The sequence below is a fragment of the Lipophrys pholis genome (genome assembly GCF_963383615.2).
Source record: "Lipophrys pholis genome assembly, chromosome: 6".
Lineage (NCBI taxonomy): Eukaryota > Metazoa > Chordata > Actinopteri > Blenniiformes > Blenniidae > Lipophrys > Lipophrys pholis.
The window spans coordinates 26801479-26827273 of record NC_137629.1 but is presented as its reverse complement, the minus strand read 5'-3'; the positions used below and the strand labels follow the sequence as shown (position 1 = coordinate 26827273).

At 43.0% G+C, this 25795-nt stretch overlaps 3 protein-coding genes across 3 annotated transcripts; 1 reads left to right on the top strand and 2 right to left on the bottom strand.

Annotated features, from left to right (window-relative positions):
* Positions 1-3825: 3825 nt before the first annotated feature.
* LOC308110936 (E3 ubiquitin-protein ligase RNF38-like) lies at positions 3826-14955 on the bottom strand. The gene is made up of 12 exons (XM_080465561.1): positions 14565-14955; positions 10602-10654; positions 10279-10460; positions 9546-9984; positions 6867-7007; positions 6501-6689; positions 5896-6057; positions 5692-5792; positions 4933-5014; positions 4695-4816; positions 4316-4415; positions 3826-4016 (listed from the first exon to the last, which is right to left on the bottom strand). The coding sequence occupies exons 1-12, from the start codon at positions 14872-14874 to the stop codon at positions 3954-3956; spliced, it is 1944 nt and encodes a 647-aa protein (XP_080321687.1). The 5' UTR covers positions 14875-14955; the 3' UTR covers positions 3826-3953.
* Positions 14956-16988: 2033 nt separating this feature from the next.
* Positions 16989-20828, bottom strand: LOC308110939 (zinc finger CCHC domain-containing protein 7-like). Its single transcript, XM_080465564.1, has 8 exons — positions 19995-20828; positions 19422-19483; positions 19193-19303; positions 18899-19069; positions 18631-18666; positions 18285-18389; positions 17968-18085; positions 16989-17645 (listed from the first exon to the last, which is right to left on the bottom strand). Exons 1-8 carry the CDS (start codon positions 20404-20406, stop codon positions 17170-17172), a joined length of 1491 nt encoding a protein of 496 aa, XP_080321690.1. The 5' UTR covers positions 20407-20828; the 3' UTR covers positions 16989-17169.
* Positions 20829-22037: 1209 nt separating this feature from the next.
* Positions 22038-24520, top strand: LOC308111345 (paired box protein Pax-2-like; the record flags this gene model as incomplete). Its single annotated transcript, XM_080466207.1, has 5 exons — positions 22038-22080; positions 22194-22359; positions 23158-23355; positions 23454-23494; positions 24378-24520. 5 exons carry the CDS (start codon positions 22038-22040, stop codon positions 24518-24520), a joined length of 591 nt encoding a protein of 196 aa, XP_080322333.1.
* Positions 24521-25795: the final 1275 nt, after the last annotated feature.

Sequence of the window (25795 nt, the reverse complement as noted above, 5' to 3'; positions counted from 1 at the left end):
TGAAACTGTTGTTGGAGACTTCGTGCATTTCAGATGTCGGAAAACTTTTTTTTTTGTCCCCAGGGGGAAATTAAAAAGCGACGTACTGCAGGCAGGACAATGGTGGCCTCAACCCCTAATACAAATTGGGATACATTAAACAAACAATAAATATTTCAAACAAAAAATCTACAGGTGTATATTGGCAATGAGGTAGTTACATTACAGAGTATGTTCTGCATTGTAAATTCCAATAGCTTTGTTTTGTCCCCAAGGAGAAGCGCATCAGGGACGAGAACCAGTAACTTTGATCATGTTTGATGTTATTTGCTGCTGCTGTAAATCACAAACACACTAACAATGACTCACAATTCTGCTTTTGAGATCGACCGTCATCTTCTGGAAAATTTGTAGGGAAATGGGCCAAAGTTTTACAATTTAAAACATCCCAAAATGAAATTTTAAGTAATTAATGTTATTTCATGTATATTTGTTTTAATAATCAGTGAACTATATATAACTAATAGCATACATAACGTGTTGCTTGTAATATAACATAGATAGGTCTCCGGTTCAATACACCACTTGGCTTAATTTAACCCTCCATAGAAAGATTTTCTCTTCCATCCACTTTGTTTGGCTTTCAGATCAGCAGACACGAGGAAGAAAGCTCCTCATCTTCACAGCCACTGCTGGACGAGCTGTCTGGAACGTTCCACCAGTGGGAGCGGAGCCTCCGGACGGAGCAGAGGGCCACACATGAGTGACCGCAGTGCCAACATGCAGACGCTCATGATTGCAGTTTTACCAGTGGGGAACCTCTCGGGCAGCTGAGGCTCCATTCTGTAGATGTTTAGTGACTCTCAGACTTTCAATTTGTTTGGTTTTTTTTTACAAATAATGCAAACGAGCTGCATGATCGCAATCAAAATATTTTCATAACATGTCAAGCACAAAATGCTTTTCAGATAGAAATTGAAATGCACTGCGATGCACAACTACTGGCACTCGTGGTACATTTGGTGATAATAGAATTACCTCCTGAATAAAATCACACACACTAGTGTTTTAGAACTCATGTGACTTGGAATTGATGGTCCTGTACAGCTCACACCAAGAATCTGAGCAGGTTGAACGAGAACGTGAGCTGTTAGTGGGGAAACAGCTGGAGAGAGAAAGGCCCCGTCGCATCTGCTTCACTGAAGCAGGTTAAAGGTGTGGGTGGAGGTCGCAGCTCAACCAACAGAGAGTGGAGGAGAAGGTGCATAAGTAAAGAGACAGTGGAGAAGGAAACAAAGTCAGCTGACGGAGATGAGAAATTACAAGGCGATGTGGATGGAGGGAAAGGAGAGGGGCAAAGTCACTGAAGGAAACGATGAAGGTGGTTGAGGAGGCCAGAAGGAAGTGATGGAGCGGAAGAGAGGGGGCGGAGGGATGAGAAACTAAAAAAGAGAAGAGCAAAGGACACGAGGAGAGTGACTCATCCTCCCTGGGCCAAGAGGCTTCCTGTTTAATTAAGCAAGAACTTAAAAATTGTGCTGAAGTTTAGAATTCTCTCCATCAAAATGATTCCGCAGCGACACAACAGTCACATCCACACAGAAATTGGCAGCCAAAGTCACGAAGAGCTAAAGTAAAGTCCTGCAACAGATGGTTTGGCCTCCGCAGAGCGCTGATCGCAGCATCATGGAGTCACTGCGGGATTACGCCGCCTGAATCCACAGAACGACAGCGACTTTCTCCAAGACACTGGAAACAAGCTGTCAAATCTCCCTTCAAGGGAGGAAAAAGTGTGCACACATCAAGTTTGACTCTTTGTTTCATTTACTGCACATACTTGCATGCATGTACTGGCGTCTTATGAAGGCCAAGGATGCAAGGAGTGGGACACTACTGCAGCCATCAACAGGCAAACAAACCGGGTAGCATTCTGGATTTATCCACAAATGTCATTGTAATTCGACTAGTTTCTTTTTAGAATTGTGTGCAAGACTAAACAGACAACTTCAAGATGAAGAGACAAAAATGAGTAAAAATGATCTCAAAAATTAACTCAAAGATGCTAAACGTTGAGGATTTCTTTGGACAATTACATAGCCATGAAATCAAAGTAAGCAAAGAGTTGATGTGGATTCCATCAATTTTTGACACATTTGCATCATTCCAGAGGAAATACTAAGACAGAGTTGGAAAAAAAAAAAAAAAAAAAAACTTGTCCCCATCAGTCATATGTAGAGAAGAGGAACGCTGTCCTGGGGTCCTGGAGTCCGCTGTCACATTCTTCTTAAATCTGCTCTGTGATTTGTGTCCAGAGAAAAACAATGACATTTGTGTTCTTCCCGCCTCAAGCGGCTGATTGCAAGTTTTGCGCATAGATGAAGCCATTTGTTTTGCAAAGCCCGGCGGTGACGCCCAGCTTTTGAAATTCAATTGTAGATACTAAATCGGTGTGTACAGTAGCAGACTTTGCGCTGTGCTAACCGGAGAACGGCACAGGACAGCAGGCCCGCTACCAGGGAAACAGACGAGAGCCTCACGGTGACGTGGACAGCCTGTCTGTGCACCAACTGTACACAGATATTTGTTCAGCTGCACTACTCAAGACTTAAAGGACACGTTTTACTTATAATAAATGTTCATTTTTAGGCCGCCTACTACACTTTAAAATGGAACAGTTTTTTTCACTCACGTATTACAGATACAAGATACTGATGTCCCTCTAACAACTGCAACTCCTATTAAGAATTTAGGATAAACCAATAATAAAAAAAACAAAAAAAAAATTGAGAAATGTGTAACCGGTCCTCAATATCTGCAGTGAAAGAGTTGAACCCACCATGCCAGGAAAGTACAAGGTAACACAGGACAGAGACATGCAGAGTGACCAGCAGTATCGAAGAGCAGTAACCACACCCAGTGGTCACTCCAAGTTGTTGCACCGTCTCATAAGCACAGTCTGCCGACGGTGGTCCAAGCAAAACCTGAGCCTTTCTACGTCTTTGCAAGCAATGAAAAGACAAAATAAACCAAAAACTAAGTTTAAAAAGTTTATATCAAGCATTTTATTTGGTATACAGATATTCGTAGATTTATACATATATATATGTAACATGTGCCACTGCAAAGTCACAAACTTTTTTTATTTAAAGAAAAGAAAAACATATGTGCTCAATTTTAACATAGAGCTGTAAAGCGCTTGTAATGAATGACTAAAACGGGAATGATGAGGTAACTGCCAAGCAGAAAAATAAATCACTTATTTGTGGTATAATAATAATAATAATAATACAAACAGATTAAATAGGCAACTGAGAACTATAGTGGCAGCATGGACCCTTAGTGTCAACCTAGAGAAAAGGATTAAGTCTATAACATACATACACACACAGTATGCATACAGACAGTGCATAAACGTACAAACAGGAGTTATTCACGCACACACGAGAGCAAAAACTCTCAAATATCATTACTCTTGTCTGATACACAACATAAACTCAAGCATGCTCCAAGACGCCTAAAAATCTCTCACACACACACACACGCGCACGCACACGCACACGCACACGCACAGTCCTAGAACCACAGCCCTGCATCACAGAGCTGTCCAAACAATGCTTGCACAGTTGTGGTGCGTACACACAAACACCCACACAGATTAATGCAGGACAGTGGGTCATTCACTAAAAAGTGTGAAGGCCTATGTGCATGTCCTAGTGAAAACACAGCGAGAGAAAAAAAAAATATATATATATATAAATATATATATATATATATATATCGGCGGAAACGCACATCAAATGGAGAAAGCATACAACATTTATTAATAAACAATAACAATGACAACAAAGGAGGAGTAACAGAGTGTGTCTGTGTGTATGTCTCTGTGTACGCACACACGTGTATCAATAACTTGGGAGCAGGCAGTGCTTAAAGTGTTTGACAGACAAAAGGTAGTGTCTGGCGCCACCATGTGGTCACTCCGAGTCTCTCTGGACTTCCGAGGCGTCGGCGCGACAGATAGGACATGTCCTGTTGGCCTGGGGAACCAAACCTCAGATTAGGATTCAGATAACACTCAGCAACACTCATATCGTTAAAGAGCCGAGCAAACAAGAGCCTTTAGAAAGCTGCTTCTCGTCTTGCGACTTACAAAGTGTAAAGACTCGTGAGCTTCGGATATTCTGGTGGGGTTTTTCCTTCTTTTTTTTTTCGTTCATTTATTTCTAGATATGTTATATGGCACTGGGACAAACGGCATTGAAGGCTGTCCTGACCTCAGCTGGTGGATAATGTGGACAGAATGTAAGGGAACAGGCTGCACACTCGGCGTACTCACCCTCAGCCATTTGTCGACACACTTTCCATGAAACTCGTGGCTGCAGGGCAGGACTCGCAGCAGTTGGCGGGACTCAAAGTCACTCATACATACCACACACCTGCAACAAAACATGCAATAACATGCAGTTTCCTCTGAAGACAATTTGTTTTTCTATTTGAAGAAGAAATCCAGGCAGACAAGTCGGCCACCATTTGGTTTTAAAATGTTTTCGCTCTCAAAACGGCACTTCACAAAATATATCTACTTTACTATGAACCAACAGAAAACAGCGAGTCATCTATTTTAATGAACAACCAGAAATAAATGAGAAAAAAATGTGCGGGGGGGGGGGGGGGGGGGGTATTAGTAGAGGTGGTTGTGAAAGGGCAGCACTCACAGTGTTTGTTCAGACTGATGGTTATTTGGATTGAATCGATACGAAGGAAGCTGTTCGATGTCTCCCTTGGTCAGTCCTCGGAGTTTGGCTTCTCCCAGGCGCTCGGCGAGGTTCAGGAGGGCCTTCGAGGGTGGGGGGCACAGAGAAGCAACGGCAGAGGAATTCAAGAGTCTGCCTTCAACAAACCGGCAGACAGTGGAATTAAACAGAGCGTGCACACACAAGCACACACACACACCTCGTAATTCTCCACCTCTCCGTCGTCAACGTCCAGCTCCAGACTGATTGCAGGACCTGTAGGCTGGACGGGCAGCATTGATCTGTGGAGGGAGAAATTAAGCACAAAATAAAAATAAAAATTTGTATTTTCATTCCTTAAAATTGATTTGGTTTATTTATATTATTATTTTTACTCTCATTTCTGACAGTTGATCATCTTGCCCATTCCGTTACTCGTGGTGTGAATGAGTGTGACTGAGTGAGTTGTTTGGGTAGGGAAGGAGTACTTGCCCTCTAAAGTATCCTGGTTTTATAAAGGAGACATTTTCAGAAGTGACAAAGTTAATGTATTAGAGAGATGGCCACGGTTGTGCATCTGTATTATCCTTGTTTATTTTCTTTCTGTATCGTTCCCTTAATGGAAAACCAAAATCGATTAAACTATTTCACAAAGAAAAAAAACACAGTTTTTACATTTATTGAGTGTGTCACTGTCAATTGTCTGTTAGTAGATTATCACATTTTGAGATCAAAATTGTGTGTGTGTGTGTGTGTGTGTGGGGGGGGGGGGGGGGGGCTTCCCCAAATCAGTTGTATTATCCACGCTTCTGGGAAATCATTCAAATTCACTACAACTCTTAAACTTATGAACTGAAAGTTGACACTTAATAAACTAACTAACCAGGGATTGGTTGGTAAATTAATTCGTAGAGTGCATAATACAAGTTATATTTGGCGGCAGAAATTTGAAACTAAAAGTCCATGTTGGTGTACTTACAGGAAATAAGGCAGGAGGCTGGGGTGATAAGGCGAATGTGGCAGCTGTTGTGAGCGGTACCGTCGCCCCGGGAGACGCCGAGGGATAAAGTTTGGATAGGACTGAACAAGCGAGTGACAGAAGAAGTAGGTGTGTCAGATCGTTTCCGTGGCCGATTCTTCACTGCAGCGTCAATACTGAAATCAGTTGGATGGAAATGCTCACCACTCCAAAGAACTCCTGTGGCAGCGGGTCATGGGACAGGAAGTGCAGCTGTGTGGAGTGAGGGGTGAGGGCAGGGTGGGTGGCGGGAGGGTAGTGGAGCCCGGCGCCCAAAGAGAGGTGCTCGCCGAGCAGCTCCACGTCATTCTCTATCCTCTGTAACGGCTTGGTGGACAAAAGAGCAGCAGAAAAATCAAAGAAATGGTGTAAAAGCTGAAGAAACAAAAAGTTTGTGGTACATGAGAAAAACACCATCAGAACCTTCTTCAGGATTCGTTATATTTTATAATGTCATTTCAGCATTAATGCAGAATTTATAGAAATGTTACAGATGTACATTCCAAAAACAAATTTTCTCACTAAAATACAGACCAGTTTTTGGTAAAATGAGAAGCTGTATTGGAAAAACGTGTTGGTGCTGAATTTCTATGAGTCTAGATGAATATTTAGAGCTTTCCTGAAAGTTGCTGACTGGCCAAGGGGCTTCTCACATGACAAATTATATCAAATAAGAAAAAGGTTAAGAAAACAAATTCTGTATTTTTCAACAATCATAAAAGTCGAGTTTGATAGAAGGTGAACATGGGATCTACAAAATGGCCACTCACCGAGCGCGCCTGCTGTGCTGGATAGGGTCCAAACTGTCCAGGCTGTGGTAAATGAGGCGGATGGTGCGAAAGGTGTGTGGGGGCATGAGCGAGATGAGGAGGGGGGAGCAGGAAGGCCGGGTCGCTGGATAGTAGTGACGGGAAGGGGTAGGGCATGGGTAGGTGCTGCACGGAACAAGTCTGAAGAACCTGTTGGGAAGCAGCAGAGTGACGGGAAGGTTCATTTTAGGAGACTCCAACAACATTTTGATAACATTGAATAAACACCGCTGGTTAACACTCGTCTTCAGCTCGATTCCCCACAGATTGACTCTCTAAGCGCTTCTGGAAAACCTGAGATGTATGTAGATGTAGTTGGACACTTACCGGAGGAGCGACGCTGCAGACGGGATAGTGCTGTCCACTGAAGACCACCGAGCATGCTGGGATCTGCTGTGGAGCGGAGCGAGGCGGCAGGCCCGGGGGCGCTCCCGGAGGAGACACGGGATACGACACCGGAGCCGAACCCTGAACGTCAAAGTCCATGGAGACGAGTTAATAATGATGCCGAGCAAAACTGTATGCTTGTGTGCTGTAAATTTGCTTATTCAGTCCTGTGTAGGGAATCCATTGAGACACTTGGACACTGAAACTTAAAGCTACAGAGTGTTTGTGAAGGATATTTCTTGTTTTATGTCATTGGTGATACGCTATTGAAAGGTACAACAGTAAACAACATCGTGTGCCATTTATAGAAAATATAATTAATGGAGAAGTGCAAAACAAATTTCACACACTAGTTAAAGCTTAGTATTGCCTCTGGACGTCATACATTTCTCACTGGATATTTTTGGAAGTTTACAATTGATTTAAAAAAAAATAAATAAAATGTAGAATTCAAATCAATCATTGATCTTTGTGGAGCACAACTATGCACGTGCTCCCGGATTAACTTATCATTTTCAGTTTGGAATAAATGAATAAGAAATTACATAATAGTCACTTGCTGAATAAGTGTAAGCATGACATCTGCAGCATTTTGTACAAATTAGGCAAATTCTGGGGGAAATGACTTAAAGTTTGGACAAAGGCTGTGAATATATATATATATATATATATATATATATATATAGTTTCTTAGGCAACATTTCACAAAACTTTTTTCAACATAGTCATTATTGGACATTTTGTGTCGAATCTTTTATGGAAAAACCTGTTTTAACTATTTTGAGAACAAGGCTGTAAAATAAGTGTGAGGAAACAGAAGCACAGAGTACCTTTGTGGATACGCTACAGTAGTATCTTAAAAAAAATGCCTCTAAAGGTTGTAATTTCATCTAATCTGTAAATACGAATCCTGATGTGATAACACCTTAGGTTAAAGTGGCACACAACTGATAGAGGCCAAACACCTCAACTTAGTCTATATCTTGAAGGACTTCTTGATGAAAAGTATTTTTACAGCATCTTTTCTATTTTATCTTTTCATGTAATCTGTTGCCTTCAAGCACGGTTACTGACATAATACATTCGACTGTATTTCTGAGAGGACTTAAATACACACTCTGCAATACCTTCATTAAAAGGAGCCATGACGCAGTTCCTAAAAATGGGACGTGTTCTTTTAAATGTGTTTGGCTGTTTGAAAAGGCTGATGCTACACACCGCACACACTCAAGGGGAAAGTTTCAATGGTGCCAAATAAAGTCCTCTGCCTCATCCAATTGATGCTATTTAGGGAAATCATCCCCCACACATGGCAAATTTACCAACAGGCCCATAGTAACCAGCCGGAGTTTTCACCTGCATGGATAAGTCCTTCCTTAATAAATGACAGAATGTAAATGCTGCATTTAAGATCAAACGCACCACAGCTATTCATCAAACTAAAATGACTGCAGTCAACATGTGCAGCTGTAAACAAGTGGAAATCCCCACGAGCCGCTGGCTTTAATTTTCAGATTGCCTTGTTCTTGAAAAATGGCCTTAAAGTGTTATTTATTCTTCAAATGAATTGAAGTGGTACAAATGTGCACAAGGGGTCTATTATCTGAGAATCGCAGCATCAGTCATTTACAGCAAGTCACGTTTTCTCAAATCAGGAGCCTCCCTGCAGTCGCAGGTATGTCTGAAGAGGTTCTCATCTCACCAGGTTATGAAGTGTGTGTGTGTGTGTGTGTGTGTGTGTGTGTGCTCAGTGAGTCCAGTTTTTCTCTCAATAGCAGCTGCACTTGCTTGGAACCATTTTGATGAGGCAAAACAGCTTCAAAAACTTGATCAAATCTTAATGAGTGGTCGGGGGAGTTCAGGACAACGAAAGAGTAATGTTTCATTCAGTTGGGTCAGTATTCCAAGGTCAACTCAGGCCAGCTTCAAGGATCTCAACTGTCATCTTCAAATAGGACAGTTTAGCTTAAACTGTATTTTAATGTGACTTTCTTAATTAATCTTTACTGATATAGCACATTGGCTGCCATGCAAGGTGCTCGCAAAGCATTGGGAGATAGTGGGTGTCCAGTGACGCTGGGTGAAAAGGAGGATCGCAACTCCAACCTTGAGATTGGAAGCCCACCTGTTCATACAGAACAGATCATTCACCCTTTGTGGTCAGAGCTTTATGCAGGACTCGTTGCAGTGTCATAGTTTATAGTAATGTTGTTCTGAATGAACCCAAGGTAACTTGCAATGTTGTGCTTCACAGAACTCTGACTGCCATTTTCCTGGGCTAGGCGATCTGAACATCAGGGGCAAATGGAAACAAGACTGATTCATGAGGGTGTGGTTGAAATGTGTTATCCGTAAGCATGCTATGTTTGTCAATGTTATGTTAAAGCTTAAGTATATTACTTTAAGCAAAACAAAACAACCAGGTTTCGGCCACTCTACAGTTTAAATTCTGGACTTCCAGACTATTCAGAGTTCCACTTCAATACTTGAAGCAAGTCTGGTTGCCTTCAAGACAAAAGCGTTTCTTCTTTCTGAAGTACTTTCAGACTTTTCTTGGTTGCGGAACCATTCTCTTCATTAAAAACGCAAACAAGCAGACGACACCCAGCCCGGACCCACCTGCTCATGGAGGTCCAGGACCACACTGCTCTGTTGCTGGGATGGATGGGGGTGTGGGTGCTGTGGATGGGCCGCAGGGTGCAGGAGCCTGGGAGAAAGGTTGGGCGAATGGTGAAGAGGCCTCGGGGAAGGGTTTGGAGGATGGTAGCCAGGGCGATCTTCAGGCCCAGGCCCGGGCCCTCGGGGAGGTTGCTGGCTATAGGGTGGGTAACCCTGAGGAGGAATAGCTGGGTGGCGGTAATTTTCATCCTGATGGCCCGGTGAGGGGCCGTGATGGGAGTGTAGGTGGTGGTGATGGTGATGGTGTGCGTTGGAGTGGTGGTGGTGGTGGTGATGGTGGTTGTTGTTGTTGCTGTTGTAGTGGTGGTGGTTGTTATGGGCGTGGTGGTGGTGACGGGTCAGGCGGTCTCTCCGGCCACGCTGACGTCTCATTGGAGGGCTACGGCGGAAAAAAGAAGGCAAGAGAAGTCAATTTGGCCATTTGCATCAAGAAATGTGCCTCAGCTATGAAGGAAAACTTCTGACTAAATGTTTTAGCTCAGCTCAGGTTACTTGAGATATGACACAAGCCAAATGGCTGAAAATAAATAAAAGTACTGTTTTATATCCTTTATCAGAAATACTGTGGGTTTTGTTTTTCCTATTGCAAAACACAGAAGCACAATGTATGGTCATTTCACCAGATTACAAATGAGCTGCATCGTTAGAAGAAGCATTTGAGTCTCACACATACCTACGACGATTTCGAACGGGTGTGTGACATCTCTCCGGCATGTAGTGGGGGTGTGGTCTGCGACTCGGAGGCAGCTCCCAGGGCCGAATGGGGGAGGAAGGAGTAGAGGGAGGGGCGGTGCTTAGATCCAGCATAGACTGTTGGGAAAGACGTTGCCTTTTGGGGCTTGGGCTGTCTTCCATCTGCACACAGAGATGAAGCGGGAGAGGGAGCCATGGGGATGGTTGGCGACGGGGAGAATGAATGAAAAAGTGAAGGCAATTAAATGCATTTTCTTTTGAAAGCAGCAGAGGCAACAGGCTGTGGTCATGTATCACACTTACTTTGTCCCGATCCTCATTGCACACATTATCTGGATGAAAATGTAGCAGTCCTCCTGCAGGCCAAAGAGGAAAAACACATAATCAGATAAGATAGGCATGAGAAAAACATCAACATCACAAGACACATGCTTGCTCAGCCAAGAAAAGGACAAAAACATCAACACACACAGGCAGCTGGTTGCCTTTGGTTTTATTTTCCAATCTAAGACCACACTGGGTGCCAAAAAAAAGAGATATCATTGCAAAAGACTGGCTTATTCGCTCGGCTCGCTCCACAGACTTAACACCACAGTGATAACAAGAATGCACATCTGACATCTTGTTGCACAGTTACAGTTCTGTGTCCTCTGTGAGGATTTTGTCTTCCAAACGGGCTTTTGAATTCTCTTGCTTTCAACAAACGGACAAGAAAAGAAGTCATCTCTGAAAGATGTTTCACTGGACTCGTCCGCTCTGGCTCTCGCAGACAAATCGCTCCTTCTGATCTACCATGAAATGCCCATGCAGAGACACACAAAGAGAAATCCACCAGCAAGTGTGTGCAACACACCACATCATCTTGCTGGTTCTACACAAGTGATACTTTGTGGATACCGAGAGACAATTTGTACCGAGAAATCAGCCGGCTATCGGCACATTGTTGAAAGGATGGATCAGGTGAGAGGAAAGAACACACAAATTTCATCCAGTCAGACAATCAGTGCAACTGCTAAAGATCAAATATGCCGGGCATGTGCAGGTCTCCAGCTTCTCAAATGTGAAGAAATGCTGTTTATTTTGAGTATCTTTGATTAAAATTGTCGTGAATTTTTTATTTTTTTTTGTAAAACGTGATATAATCTAGAGCAGTGGTGTTGAATCGTTTGACGTAGGTCACTGTCCTGCATGTTTCCCTTCTTCAAAACACCTGAAGGTAATGACTGTGTCATCACCAAGCTCTTATAAAAGCCCAGTAGACTAGGATCATCGGGAGATTCATTTAAAAACTTTTTGGAAAATTTTCGGCAGGTTTAAGTGTAGAATAGTCACTCTGAAAACAAAATCAAAGTGTGGCTTCAATACTGAGTCTTGGCTTCTGGTACACTAGAGTGCCCATGAGCAGGGCAGGATAAACATTAAATTCTGCAACAATCAAACATTAAGTCCTTTTATTTCATGTTTTTGTGATCGGGGGGGATTAATTATTAAAAAAAAAAAATCTGAGATCAATGGACCACATGAAAAGATTTATGAAAGATGTTATTGAGATTACATTTTAGTAAAAAAAAAAAAAAAAAAGAAGAAAAGAAAATCTGAAAAATAACCCCGGCGAATAAAGCACTAATGCTATAAAGATAATCTCAGAAAAACACTGGGCTCTCCCATCTGTTTATCTGACAGTCCACATGTGCAGCCTGGACGCAACATGTGCACAGACGTTTCAGCAGCTTAAAGATGTCCTTGAACTCGGCTGACAAGAGTTTCCTCTAAGCAGTCGCCCGCAACCCCCCCCCCCAAAAAAAAACCTTTAATCACAAGAAGAGGAGAAAGAACTCCTCCCCTCATCGCTTTCCGTTTCTTCCTCCATGCCTCTCTCATCCGAACAGCTCCTTCTGCCTCCTCAGAAACAACAGATCTGAGCACACCCCCCCGCTTCTTTCTTGTCTTTGCAACGCCACTCCAGTGCCATGTGAAGTCTGCCGATAGTGACAGCTCAAAGACGCCCTGCTAGTGGCTGCGGAGAACAGAAGGACAGGCAGTTGACTGACTAGCCAACAGTGGGGGCCAGCAGCACAGCGGCTTACATATTTATTTATTCTAGCACCCATTTTCCTTTAAACCCCACATAGTCTTCAGCTCAGGCAAGCTGTGTGTTTTGTGGATAACTAGGTCTGCTAATGCCGATTCATCCCGGGGGCCATAGGAGAGGAGATGGCGAGCCAGACTGGACGGGTTGTGTTGGCAAGCAGACACAACCTTTTTTCTTTTAAACCCCCGGAGCATCACCATTGGGGAAGACTGACACCATTTCTTTCATGACAGACAATCGAGTCAAACAGAGCAGTGAACTTGAAACACAAGCAGTCATCAATCAGCAATTTGTTCTTGCTCTTCAGAAAGAAGACCCATATTTACAAGAGACAAGCTGTAATTAGTGAAACAATCAATTTCACAAATATAATGAGCAGCAATACCCATGTAGTAATATTAATAATGATATTAGATATCTGGTTGCAATGATGGTAGATTGTATGTTGCTACAAAAACACTGGACATGAGACAATATGCTGGAAGTGGAGGGAGTAAAGGCAGAGACAACAACTGAGGTAAGCCAGTGGAATAGAAACAACACCCTGAAATCCAACACTGACACACACTGCACAAAGTGATGCCAAGAGGTGGGGATACATTGGGACGTACAAAAACAAAGGATCTGTGATGCACTTAAACATACATAGTCTTCACACTCACACACACACACACACACACACACACACACACACACACACACACACACACACACACACACACACACACACACACACACACACACACACACACACACACACACACACACACACACACACACACACACACACACACACACACACACACACACACACACACACACACACACACACACACACACACACACACACACACACACACACACACACACACACACACACACACACACACACACACACACACACACACACACACACACACACACACACACACACACACACACGATGACCGTCGTGCTAAGAGAAGGAAGGGGACAGCTCACACAAAGGTAAATACACTGTTTAAGTCATTCACATAAAGCCCCCTGTAATCAGTCAATTTGGGAAGCATGAATCTCTGTGAGTATCTCCTTTAAGTGGCTTATTTTGGGTGTTTGGCAATAGTGCAGCCATTACTAGATAGGCCCATTGTACCCTGCTTTCATTCATTCGCTGCACTTTTTTCTCCCTTTGAGTGAATCCAGTCTGGCATTACAGGATGTTTCTAGAGTGGCTTTCCAGTGGTTTGCAATGGAGACCTGCTGGAAACCGGAAAGTCTTGTTGATGCTGGAGACAAACTAAAGCTTGAGTGCAATTTTGTCTCGTAAGGTTTGGGGAGGGTACAGTTGATGTGAATAGGAAAGAACAGTTTACAAGATACTGACTGATAATGGGCAATATGGCTATGTTTGATTTGAAGTGAAGGATCTGGAACGCACAGAAACATGAGGCAGCTATTCACTTCTTTGTAAATTACAGCGATAACATCAATCCCATCTCTACTCTGCTTTGAAACATGAAAGTTAAAACTTTTCGGTTAGTTTGGGACTGCATGAAGCACTGCAAAGACTTTAATGTACATTAAATAGCATTAAGATGTATGATGAAACCATCATCGATAAAGACATTTCATATCAAATAATTTCAAGTTGTTTCAAGTTTGTTTAATCAAACCATCACACTACGTTTCTCTCATTGGGCAAACATGTTAAAGCAAGATTTCCATTTCAGTTAAAGTTACACGTGCTTTATATTATTTTAATTTTGTCCACTGTACTGTTGAGTAAATTGCTTTCTCTGGGTTGAAGTAGTTTTGAATCCGTTAAGACCAGAAATGTTACTTTACTTGTGCTTCATGCACAATGAGTGATCTGCAGGTATTCTGCTTCTACTAACCCGGAGAAACTCCTGCAGAGCTAAACACCCACTCAGGGCCAGGCCAGTCTGCTTTGTTAGAATAAAGGCATCGAGTTCAAAAAGTTAATAAACCCGGTTTGTCCTTAAGCCAATGCTAGTCACAGGTACAGCACCACTTCAAGCAACAGCTTGAGAACAACCAAGGCTTTTTCTTTATTTAAATGTCTCAAAGCCAGATACGCTGCAAGTGGTCTGCCTGGCGCCCCGATGGGGGGCATCCAGCGTGTGTAATGATGCATCTAGCAGGGCTGAAGGCCCTGTTTATTCAAGCCTGCTTACCGGCCCCGGGGTGTCTGTGAGCTCCGTGAGAAGAGTGGCGTTGCGCCCCTGCAGACAGGTAGCTCCCCTGAGTGTGCTGCTGCTGCTGCTGCTGCTGTTGCTGCTGCTGCTGCTGGCTCTCCGGGTAGCTGCGACCTCCGTGGTGCGGCGCCCAGCCGGGGTTGCTCTGCTGCGGGTAACTCACCCCGCCGCCACTCATCAGGCTCCCGTTACCGACCGCGTTACCGCCGCCGCTGCCGCCAACGTTGCCGTTCATGGAAAAATGATAGAAGCCGGACCGGGAGCGCGACCGAGTTCTCGGGGGGTCCATGGCTGGGGAAGGAGCGGGAGGAGGAAGAGGAGGGCGGTGGTGGATGGATGTGATGAAGGTGAGGCTGGAAAATGAGGGACGCCCCCTAATAAAAAAAAAAAAAGGAAAAAAAAGCTCTTCACGCCGCTTCTCGTGGTCAGTCCGTCCACCTCGTTACCTCTGCTGGCACCTGGCGCCCGCGAGTGTTTTCTGGGGCATTTAAAGCTGCTGTTGAAATAATGAAATACGTGGAAGCATCGGGTTCAGAGAGCCTTCATAGGTCGCGCAGGCACCATCCGCATCGCCTCTCGGGGGGGGGGGGGGGGGGGGGGGGTCAACTAAACGGCAAAAGCTTTTACCTATCCCCACCACATATGAACCTGAGCGAATATGTGACATGAAAAACCAGAAACACTTTTTATTTCCCCCCCTCCTGCTCCCGGATCAGTGTTGTCCCCGTTACTATAACAACGACTGATCAAGTCTCTGGTTCTCTATTGTCCTTCTCGCAGTCAGGCTTTCCCACAACAAAAAACAAAGTCTTTATCGAGGAGCCGGCTCCCCCAACGACTTGAGCCTATTTCAGCAGACAACTCAAGTGAATGTCTCTCGGAAGGCAGGCAAAGTAAGAAAAAGAAAAAAAAAAAAAAAAAAACACTCACATCCGTCAACACGGAGCAAAGATGGCTAGCTGCTGAGCGCTAGCAAAAATAAAGAGAGCCCGCCGCCCTGCAAGATAAAGTTATTTACGAAATGTCCGTGGCTAAATTGCAACCAAACAGCAGCGAGTGGCCTCCCGTAAAGTACTAAAGTTACGACTGCCGTGCGTGGGCGAGCTATTCCTGCTCGTTCACGAGCATAATGTGGATTTCGCAGCGAGCCCGCGGCTAACAGGAAGCAGGAGGTCTGGAGGGGAAAACAAGTCCAACACCGCCGACATTACCAGCTAGCTAACGTCGCACGGTGTCCGCGTTCGGCTGGTCGCTCACCGGCGGCGGCGGCAAGTTACCCCCGGCCGCATGACAAAGCAGACGGATCGCTCCCGACGTCAATAAGGTGGACGGTGTTTGTCTAATTTAAATCCCCTCTCGTATTCGCCATGGAGCGCTTTCTCCGGTCAGCGGGGAGTGGAGCGGAGATCAATCAATGGGAGCTCCGCGTCTCAGTCCAGCCATTGCAGTAGAAAGCAGAGCAACGTGCCGTTCGTCCAAACGCAACACTGTGGGAAAGTACAGAGTCGACGACGTTATATCGTTGGCAGTGAGATCTGTGAAATTGGTGTAAATCTAACGTAAGCGAGATTAATTTGGCTGAAAACGACGAATCACGATTTCGGGCAGCGGTTTTTTTTTCTTATCGGACTTGATTACTTATGTCTGGTGAAGCCTGGGCAGCTGCTCTGCTCATTAATTATTCAGCAGCTTGATCACAAATACTATGAGAACGATCCTATTATACTAAACACTCCGAGGACAATCTTATACTATACAAAATAGTATGAGAGCCAGACTATACTATATACTATGAGAACGATCCTACTATACGATTAGAACATTCTGCACATTTTGATGGGGTTATTTTGTCTGTCCTCCCAACAGTGCGGGACTAGTTACTCACGGAATACCAATAATAATCATAATAATAATAATAATAAACAATGGCCACCTAGGATAGTAATCTTTGCGCTTTGCCAGTAAGGCATGGCACAAGAATGAGAATGATATACTATAGCAAATACAATGACACTATACTATGGACTGTTAGAATGATATACTATGACATTGATACTACTCTATATACCAAGAGAATGATCTTATACTTAATATGACGAGAGAGCAATACAATATACTATGAGAACGATCCACAGTGGTGACATGGGAACTGAACTTGTGAACTGCTTTGGCCTGTCGGCCACCACTAAATTAAAAAAAGATTAAAAATAAATACTGACAGGAGAGTCAAAATAAGGAATGTTGATGAAACAGAATAAAACTCCATGGTAAACTGTTAACTCATGAAAAATGAATCTGTAAACCCTCACTTAATGGAAGCCGAGCTAAAGAGGTAGGTTTCATATTATTATTTCAAGGTTTCAAAACTCCCTTCACTCCTTGAATTTCCTTCAACACAAACATACTCAAAACATGTTTAATATGGCAGTTATTAAATTCTAACAAGTCAAATCAGCCAGAGCTGATTCAATGATGAGCATCTTTTGACAACTTTCCATTTTACAGCTTTTGTATTGAAACAAAATCAACCAAACTTTGATGACACACAAAATCGCATCATACGATTTTGAAAGAATAAAAATGTTCATCTTCTTCTGTGGCGTACCCTTTGCTTTGGGGATGAAAGGTTGTCCCCATCAGTGTCTCCATCCCCATGGGGATACAACTCCCCACGTTTTACCCCTCCTCTTTTTTTCCACCTCTCGGACTCTCTGCTCTTCCTGTCACCTGCCTCACCCCTCCTCTTTTTCTTCAGAGGGGTTGTGGACTGTCTGTGGCCATGGCGGGCGTCTCCAAAGGGGCTCATGGGAGAAACTTCATCATCAAGCTTCCCCAGTGCTCCTCCTTCCCGTATAGCCTGGGCTTCTCTCCTCAGCCGCTTCACTTCACGCCTCTCCTTGCGCTTCTCAGGCCACGTCTTCCTCCTGACGGCTCGGCTGCAGGCCTCCTGCTTTGTCTTGCTCCTCACCTGGACTAATAAGTCCTCCTCCACAAAGTCCCCTGTTTTTTCAGATAAGTGTCCCGGGTCTGAAGAAAGCTGGGATCCAACGTTTGGAAACTCTGGGTGGAAAAACGGAGAACGCTGATATAAAGAACTTCAAAGACAATCTCATATTGTTACGTTATGTTGCTGATGAAGAAAAGTTTTTACCAACACATTCAGCATTTTTCAACCTTCGCTTGTTTTCGTTTTCGAGTATAATCAAATGTGAGTTGAACAAAGCAACTAGATGTCAATATGGTATTAATCTAAATATCAGAAACATACATTGATAACAGATCAATGTGTAATCGGGTTCATCTTACTTTTGAAATGAAAGAGGATGTTAATGTTATTTATGCGTGTTGTAATTACTGTGTGTCGTGTCACAAGTTTTAAAACCTTTTGCTCTTTTCTGCATCTGGGTACAATGCTGGAGAATGTCTTCCATGGTGTCATAGTGGCAAATGTAAGGCAGTGAAGGAAAAGTGCCGCTGATCATCCTCTTCAAAGTGCACTCCTGATACCAACAGAAAGAAAAAGATGCATGAAGCAGAGTTTAAAAAAGAATTGATACTGGCCCGTGCAAAATCTCAACTTTAAAAGGATAAAAACAACAAGAGTCTGGGGATGAAACTTATTGTGTCTAAAATATAAAGGGGAAGATGAAAAAACAATAAGAGAGAAAGGTCAGGTAGAACAAGTGGAATTACACTTACATGACCATAATGTCCTCTTTCAGCGCAGTTGTAACAATGAGCACGACATCTTCGAGGTTTGACGTTACTTATAGTCTGTGGCCTGGCAGGAGCCTCGACTGTAATCTAGAAAAAGGAGCACATGTGATTTTTAACATTATACACTGAGAAATGTTGCCTTTAAATTTTCTCTTGTAAAAAAACCAACACACACATCATGTTCAGCCAGAGTAAACTGGCTGAACATGATTCTATTCAAGAATTTATGGATTCAAAGGTTCCATATTTCCTCCCTATTATCCCTGTAACAATTTAATTAAAAGAAAAAAATACCAAAGAGTGCAATTTAGTCAGTATTCAAACTCACCGTCAAGTGGTATTGTCTCCATATATCAGGGCAGGTCTGACAAAAACACAAAACCCAGAGGTGTAAAATGTTAGCAAGATTCAGAGAAGCCTATGAGCTCAACCAAAGAAGTATTTACAGGAATTAAACATTTCAGAAATAGAGCCCACACACACCCGAGGCAGCAAAATCTGTCAGCACACCAAAGACAAATGCTTTCTATGTCTCTAAAGGTCTTGAACACAAACACTCAGTGAGGTCAACCTTGAGAAACAACAAACGAACTCACGTCAGAGAGGTGCCCTGTCATTCCGCAGCGCTTGCAGTGTTGGTTCCACATTGGGGGTATTTCACAAGACCAGGGGCCGTGTGAAGGCCGACCACAGGTAGAGCAGGGGCGGCCGGGACAAGCCCTCCGGATGTGGCCCCAGATCCCACAAAGGACACAAGTGAGACATTTCTGCATGTACAGAGACAAGAAAATCAATAAATCACACTTGGTGTTATTATTTTGTCCATAGACCGCTGTAGGTACGGTGCCCATGGAGAAGAACAGATGAGGTGGACGGGTGTGATCACTTACTTTATGGAGGCAGCAGCTTTTGGAAAGGTGTCCCGTCCTGTTGCATATCTGACATATCAGAGAGCGATCAGGCACAAAGTAGCGGCGGGTAAGAGACTTTCCAGCACCGTACTAGATAAGGTGGATGGACAGACACAATTTCACTATGCAATACTGTCCTCGCACTGCACGAACAAATGTGGCCAAAACATGTGTAAATGTTAACATTTAAAAAATTAATTAAAAATACCTTGTCTTTTTCTGATACAGTCCAATTATCATTCACTGAGTCCCTGTTTTCCTCGGCCACGTCTATGATGGAAGGAAGAAATTCACAAATTCACTACAAAACTAAAATCCTCCAAAGAGGCCATCGTTTTTTATTTTTTCAAAGCCTTTTAAGATCTATTGCTGAGAAATAGACATCCTAAAATAACTGCGTCACTTGTGTATCAAGAAAACAAAAATGTCTGTGCTTCAACGGAGTCCCAAGTTACTAAGATGAGACAAAGCAGCTGTGCAGCACAGCTCCCTTGTGTGTATGCAAACATCTTCATTAACATGGAGTGGAGCAAGAAAAAAAACTCAGTGCATGCTGAGCAAACTAGTTCTGCATGAATTTAAAAGAAAGGGCTCTTTCACAAATCTACAGAAAAGAATGCATTCCAACATGTCCATGTGCTGTTATTGACAGTATATTATATCACGTACATGTTTGTTTGTTTCCTTCCAATCTAAGCTTTTTTGTTGCTGTATTTTGTCTGAAACTAAGAGTAATAATAAAGCACTCGAATTAACCAAGAGGCTGAGTAAGCGAAGTAACCTTCATCCCAAGAGTCATCCTCAGAGCTGTTCCAGTAGCTCAGGTTGAGCTGGATGTCTGCGTCTCCCTCTCTTTTCACATCGTCTAGGATCATCCAGTCTTCAATGGGCTGATCACTGTCCTCCTCTGGCTCCTCCTGCAGGTCTGCACTGGAGTACAGGCTGCAGTCCTGCTGAGCTCTTCCAGAGGACCTGGAGAAAGACCTGGTGGAGGACCTGGAGAAGGCCAGGAGGAGCGGAGGAGAGCCCTCCTTGCTTTGGCGTGGATTTCGTTTGCAGCTTCCCCCAAGTCTGTGGTGATTAAGCCACATTCCTCCTTCACCCCCTGAACTGTCGGAGTCCTCAATGAAGTAAAAATCATTTTTTGCAGCATCCAAACCCTCATCATCTTCATTCCCTTCAGTTTGATCCATAACCACAGTCAGGAAACAGCACCACCTTGCGGTTTGTACAGAAACTGCAGGAAACGGCGGCTATTATCGTCTCAATTTACGATAAGGATTGAATATGATTGGTGAAATGAGAAAATAAATATTTTGTTAATAAAACCCTTGGAAACCATCTCTTGAATAATATATTCTTTTAGATTATTTTAAACACGAGGATGAAGCGGTGCTGTTAGCTCGTCCAGGAGGCTCCGTTAGCAGTGCAGCTACAGAAAAACATGGAAAATAAAGTGTACGTTTGGTTGTTTACCGGCTCCAATTCGATAACTCAGCTGCTATATTGTCCCACACGTGATGTAAAAGTCCCCAGCGTTCACACAAAAGTTGTTACTTCCACTCGTGTTGACATGTTTGAAGCGCTTTACCGGCGTTTTCAACGGAAAGTGTTGGCCGACCAAAGCCTTACCCTGTGTTAAAGAGACTGGTGGCCAGTCGTGCTATCCCGGAGAATTGATAGAGACGACGAAAAATGTCCCCATATGCTTTTGAATACAAAATACTTATTGAAGAGCTAAAAAAAAAAAAAAGGATGAGATGTGGAATTTGCCTGATTAAGGGTTTGAATATTGGATAGCAGAATATTTTTAAACTTTTTAATTACAGACCCATATGTACAACAATCACTGAGTCTCTAAGCACATAAATTATAACAGACCCACACTAAACCACAAGTCCTTTACCTTTGATTCCACACATCTGCGCTCAAGCTACGTTTTTCTTTCCATATATACTGTGCAATAATGCATTCAAATGTGAGGATCTTAACGATTGAGTATTTAAGAGCTGGGTTTCATCTTTGATATGTGACGTGGATTGCTCTTTCTTATTGTCAGAAAACAAGTTTAAATAAGTTCAATTCTATTTATTTGATCTAAGAATAGCATCCTTCTTCGTCAATGCGGCAAAAAGGATTCAAAAGGAGATAATGTATATCTGTGCTATTATTGTTTATAACAAAGGTAAACGGGACTCATAATTTCGATAGAATAACAAAAATAATGAAATAACATAGATAGTGGGGTCGTTTCTGGGTGGAATTTGCATATTCTGCCTGTGTTTTCACCAGGTTTCTATCCACAATCTAAAGACACGCGTATTGCATACCTTAGATTAAAGTAAAACGTGTTGATCTAGTGATGAACTGGCAGCCTTTCGAGGGTTTCTCCCACCTTTCTCACATATCCAGCAAGGATTGGACCCAATTTACCCCAAGCCCGGTATTAGTAAGCGCACACACATTTGTATGTCACAAATTCAGAGAGATTAATTAATCACATTAATGTGTCAGTCCTTCTAGTTTCCTACAACACACACACACACACACACACACACACACACACACACACACACACACACACACACACACACACACACACACACACACACACACACACACACACACACACACACACACACACACACACACTCCGCTTTCCACCCCTCAGGTGCTGAAAGTCTTGGAGAGACAAGCGCGCAAACTAACCAGACTAAACCCTCTGCAGGGTCTCTCAGTGCTTCAATATTGAGTTTTCTGATTTACGGTTTCATAAACCGGCCTTTTAGAAGTTCACAGAAGACTTTTTCATAGTCAATGTGCCATGGATGTACATTTTGGAGCGGTTCCGCTCACCGTTACGCGCAGTAAGTATAGCTGAAGAACGGTGGACCAAAAATGATCCTTCTTGGTTTCACACCAAGACTGAGTGCGCATCTATGTGACTTTTTGATCGTTGTTTTTTTTTTTCCTGGATAAGGACGCGGAGGGGTGAACCAGCTCGGCGGTGTCTTCATTAACGGACGCCCGTTACCGCACATCGTGAGGCAGCGCATGGTGGAGCTCGCGCAACAGGGAGTGCGTCCCTGCGAGATCTCCCGCCGCCTGCGCGTCAGTCACGGCTGTGTCAGCAAAATACTGGCGAGGTGTGATGATTTATTCAGTTTTCCTACTTTCTTCAAAGACAGAGGTGATATTTTTAATTTATTTATTGACACAAAATATACATTTAATTTAAAAGATCCTGATGTTGAACTCCTACTGACCATTTTACTCCTTTATCCCGCTTATTGATATGATTTGATGACTGAAAAGTTGCAAAAAAAAGAATGAAGTATGATTTTTCTTTATAATTATTTAAATATATGGGCTACTGCTGAAATTTGGAACCTCTGATGTTAATGGCAGTTTTCCTTTATAGAGCCTTTATAAGAATACAAAAACACAATAAAACGCAATGTGCAGCACAAAATTGCATTTTATAGTTATTACACTATAATAATAGTTTATTGTTGAATTGATGTGATGAAATATAATTATTGAAACATGAGTTATTTCCCATTTTCGAGATGTGTAGTGTCTAGGGAAACTATCTATATCTATTGGATGTAATGAAGACATTTTTATCACCACTGAGATGTTGTTTGGGCACATTAAATCAACTGTAGTTAATTTGAACACTATTGGGAATAGATACAACTGTGTTCACTGTGGATAACACTTTACCCAAACATATTCTATGCATAAGTTTTTTGACATAACACAGTTGAAGCAATGTGATTAAATACTAAAGTAAAAGTGTCATTAAGTGTGAAGGCACATTAAAATGAATTCAACCCTGAGAACCAGAAGATAATTAATAGAACAATAGTCAAAGGTGATATTGCAGTACAGTGTGTAAAATATCAATTAAAACAAAATCCATAAATGGTATAATGAAACAGGTATAACGAGACAGGAAGCATCAGACCAGGCCTGATCGGCGGGTCAAAGCCCAAAGTAGCAACTCCTGGAGTTGTGCAGAGGATCCTACATCTGAAACACAACAACCCCACCATGTTTGCCTGGGAGATCCGAGACAGGCTTCTGCTGGAACACGTATGTGACTACAACAGCGTGCCCAGCATCAGCTCCATCAACAGGTATATGAATGAGAACATCTGTAGCTTATATGTGTGCTACATGGCATGGATCTGAGTATTGAGTTTTTGACTGAGTCTTTTTTTATCCACTCCTGCAGGATCATCAGGAAAAAAGTCCCATCTGAGTCCTGCAAAGTTGGTACGTTGTCCTTTCTGGGTTCATTCTTCCTCCTTTTTCGACTGCGTTTTGACACACGGACCTCTGATCCTGTATCGCCAATATTGTCTCTCACAACAGAAACAGATGCTTCCTGTGAGTCCAGATTTTCTATCAGTGGGATTTTGGGGATCCGAAAGAACTGCTGCAAAATTAAAAAAGGTGATAATCTCTGGTGTTGATTGTATTTGGAGGCATCATATTCTTAGTTCTGCTTCATATTATTTTATCCTTTCCAGTGTAACTTCATTACTGCCTCTCTCCAAATCTGATCAACTACAAAAGGACACATATTGCACCATATTGCATTTTTTTGCTCGTAACAAAATGTGATATGTCTGTCGAGCTAACACAGACAATTCAGTGAAGACTGCACAGCAGACAGATGTTTTGCGTGGCAGTTCCGTGTTAATATTAGTCATCACCTATCACCTCACCTCCCCAGGCTTCTTTCCTCTCAGCCAACAGCCTCTGCTCCTCATTGCCCCCCCACCACCACCTCCACCCCTCATTACATGCCTGCTTACACCTCCACTCCTCCGTCATTTCAAGCATTACAACAGGAGATAGCGGAGATAGATATGCATAGTTACACCTTGGAAACACACACACACACACACACACACACACACACACACACACACACACACACACACACACACACACACACACACACACACACACACACACACACACACACACACACACACACACACACACACACACACACACACACACACACACACACACACACACACACACACACACATGTATTTTATCCTTCTTCTAATGAGGCGGTGTGAAGAGGGAGAAGGAGGTTGGAGAAAAGAGCTGAAACAAGGATTGAAGCGCTTTTGTTTTCCAGGAGGAGACGTACCCTGCAGCGCGTCCCATCACGACCGGCCGTCCTGTTATGATCCCTGGGGACAGTCTGACTGCGGTCTGATCTCCATCTCAGAGCTGACCTTTCACCCCAACCTGCCAGCTGATCATAATCCAGGCCTGTAAGGTTAGTTTGCATTAAGGTAAAATCATTTATCGCTTTAATAAGTTCAGCCCCGTCTTTATCACGTCTTTCCTGTCCTTTTGTTTATAGCATCTGGATCATTACAGCTGAACAGAACCTCAAAGAGCTTGGAAGAAACATTTTCCACTAAAAACACCAAAATCTGTGTTCATTGTTGACGTTAAGATAGAAACCTAAACCATAAATTTAGATACACTGAAATAAAACCTCACGTGGTATACCTCAGCTTTAATCTTTTCTCTGTGTTATTTGGAACAAAGAACACCTACAGAGATGCGGTTGTCTCTGAGGCTTAATGGAGCTTCATCAGTCCAACATATTATCCCCTGTCCCCGACGCCCCTGTGGCCATTTTGTCCTCAGCCAGTAGCCGAGAGGGGAGCATCATTAGGGGCCCCGTGATGGAGAGAACAGTGACTGTTTTCCTCCTTTGTGTGCCTCTCCCTGGCCTCTCTTCCACGATGAGGAATTGAAGGGGAACCCGGGAGCTGCCGAAGGGACCGGCGGGGTCAAAGAAAGCCACTGAGAGAGAGAATCTGATCAGCAGTGCAATCAGTCTGCAGATGGCATGTAGGGAATGAACACGTGCGTTGTTTGTTTCTACGAGAGTAAGCCTGAGTTACTCACTGAAAGTTATCTTTTCACTTCTTGAGCTTTCTTATTGATTTTGGTTGTTTACAGCTTGGGCCAAACATTTTAGGCAAAAGCTTGTTTGCAAAGATTTCCGATTTAATCTTGCATTGCGCCATGGCTGCAATCTAATCAGCATTTCATAAGATGGAAAATCTGAAAATAAAACAAGAGAAAAGCATGTTAATTATATGTACATCTAACAGAAGGTAAGTAGACTATACTGTAATGTAGTGGGCCATGCTCTGGCGTCACATTGAGAGTATCTGGATAGGAGCTTTTCTGTGTAGAGTTTGCATGTTATACTTGGGCATGGGTGGGTTTCCTCACATGTATTCTATTTAATTGGTATTTTCAAATAGCCTTTAGGTATGAATGTGCTTCTCTATTGCACTATAATGGACTGCTGATGTTTTCTTCCACCCATAGTCAGCTGGGATCAAGTATCAGCTGGGACGAAGTTTGATTATACAAGCGTCATGATTCTACATGAACCCAGGTGTTCTTACTGTGAGATAACAGTGCTAGGCACTGGGCCATTTATGACATAATTAACACCAACAAATAAGAATCTTTCAATTTGTAAAAGTCAATACCTGTAAAAGAACCACATACCAAACTGTCTTT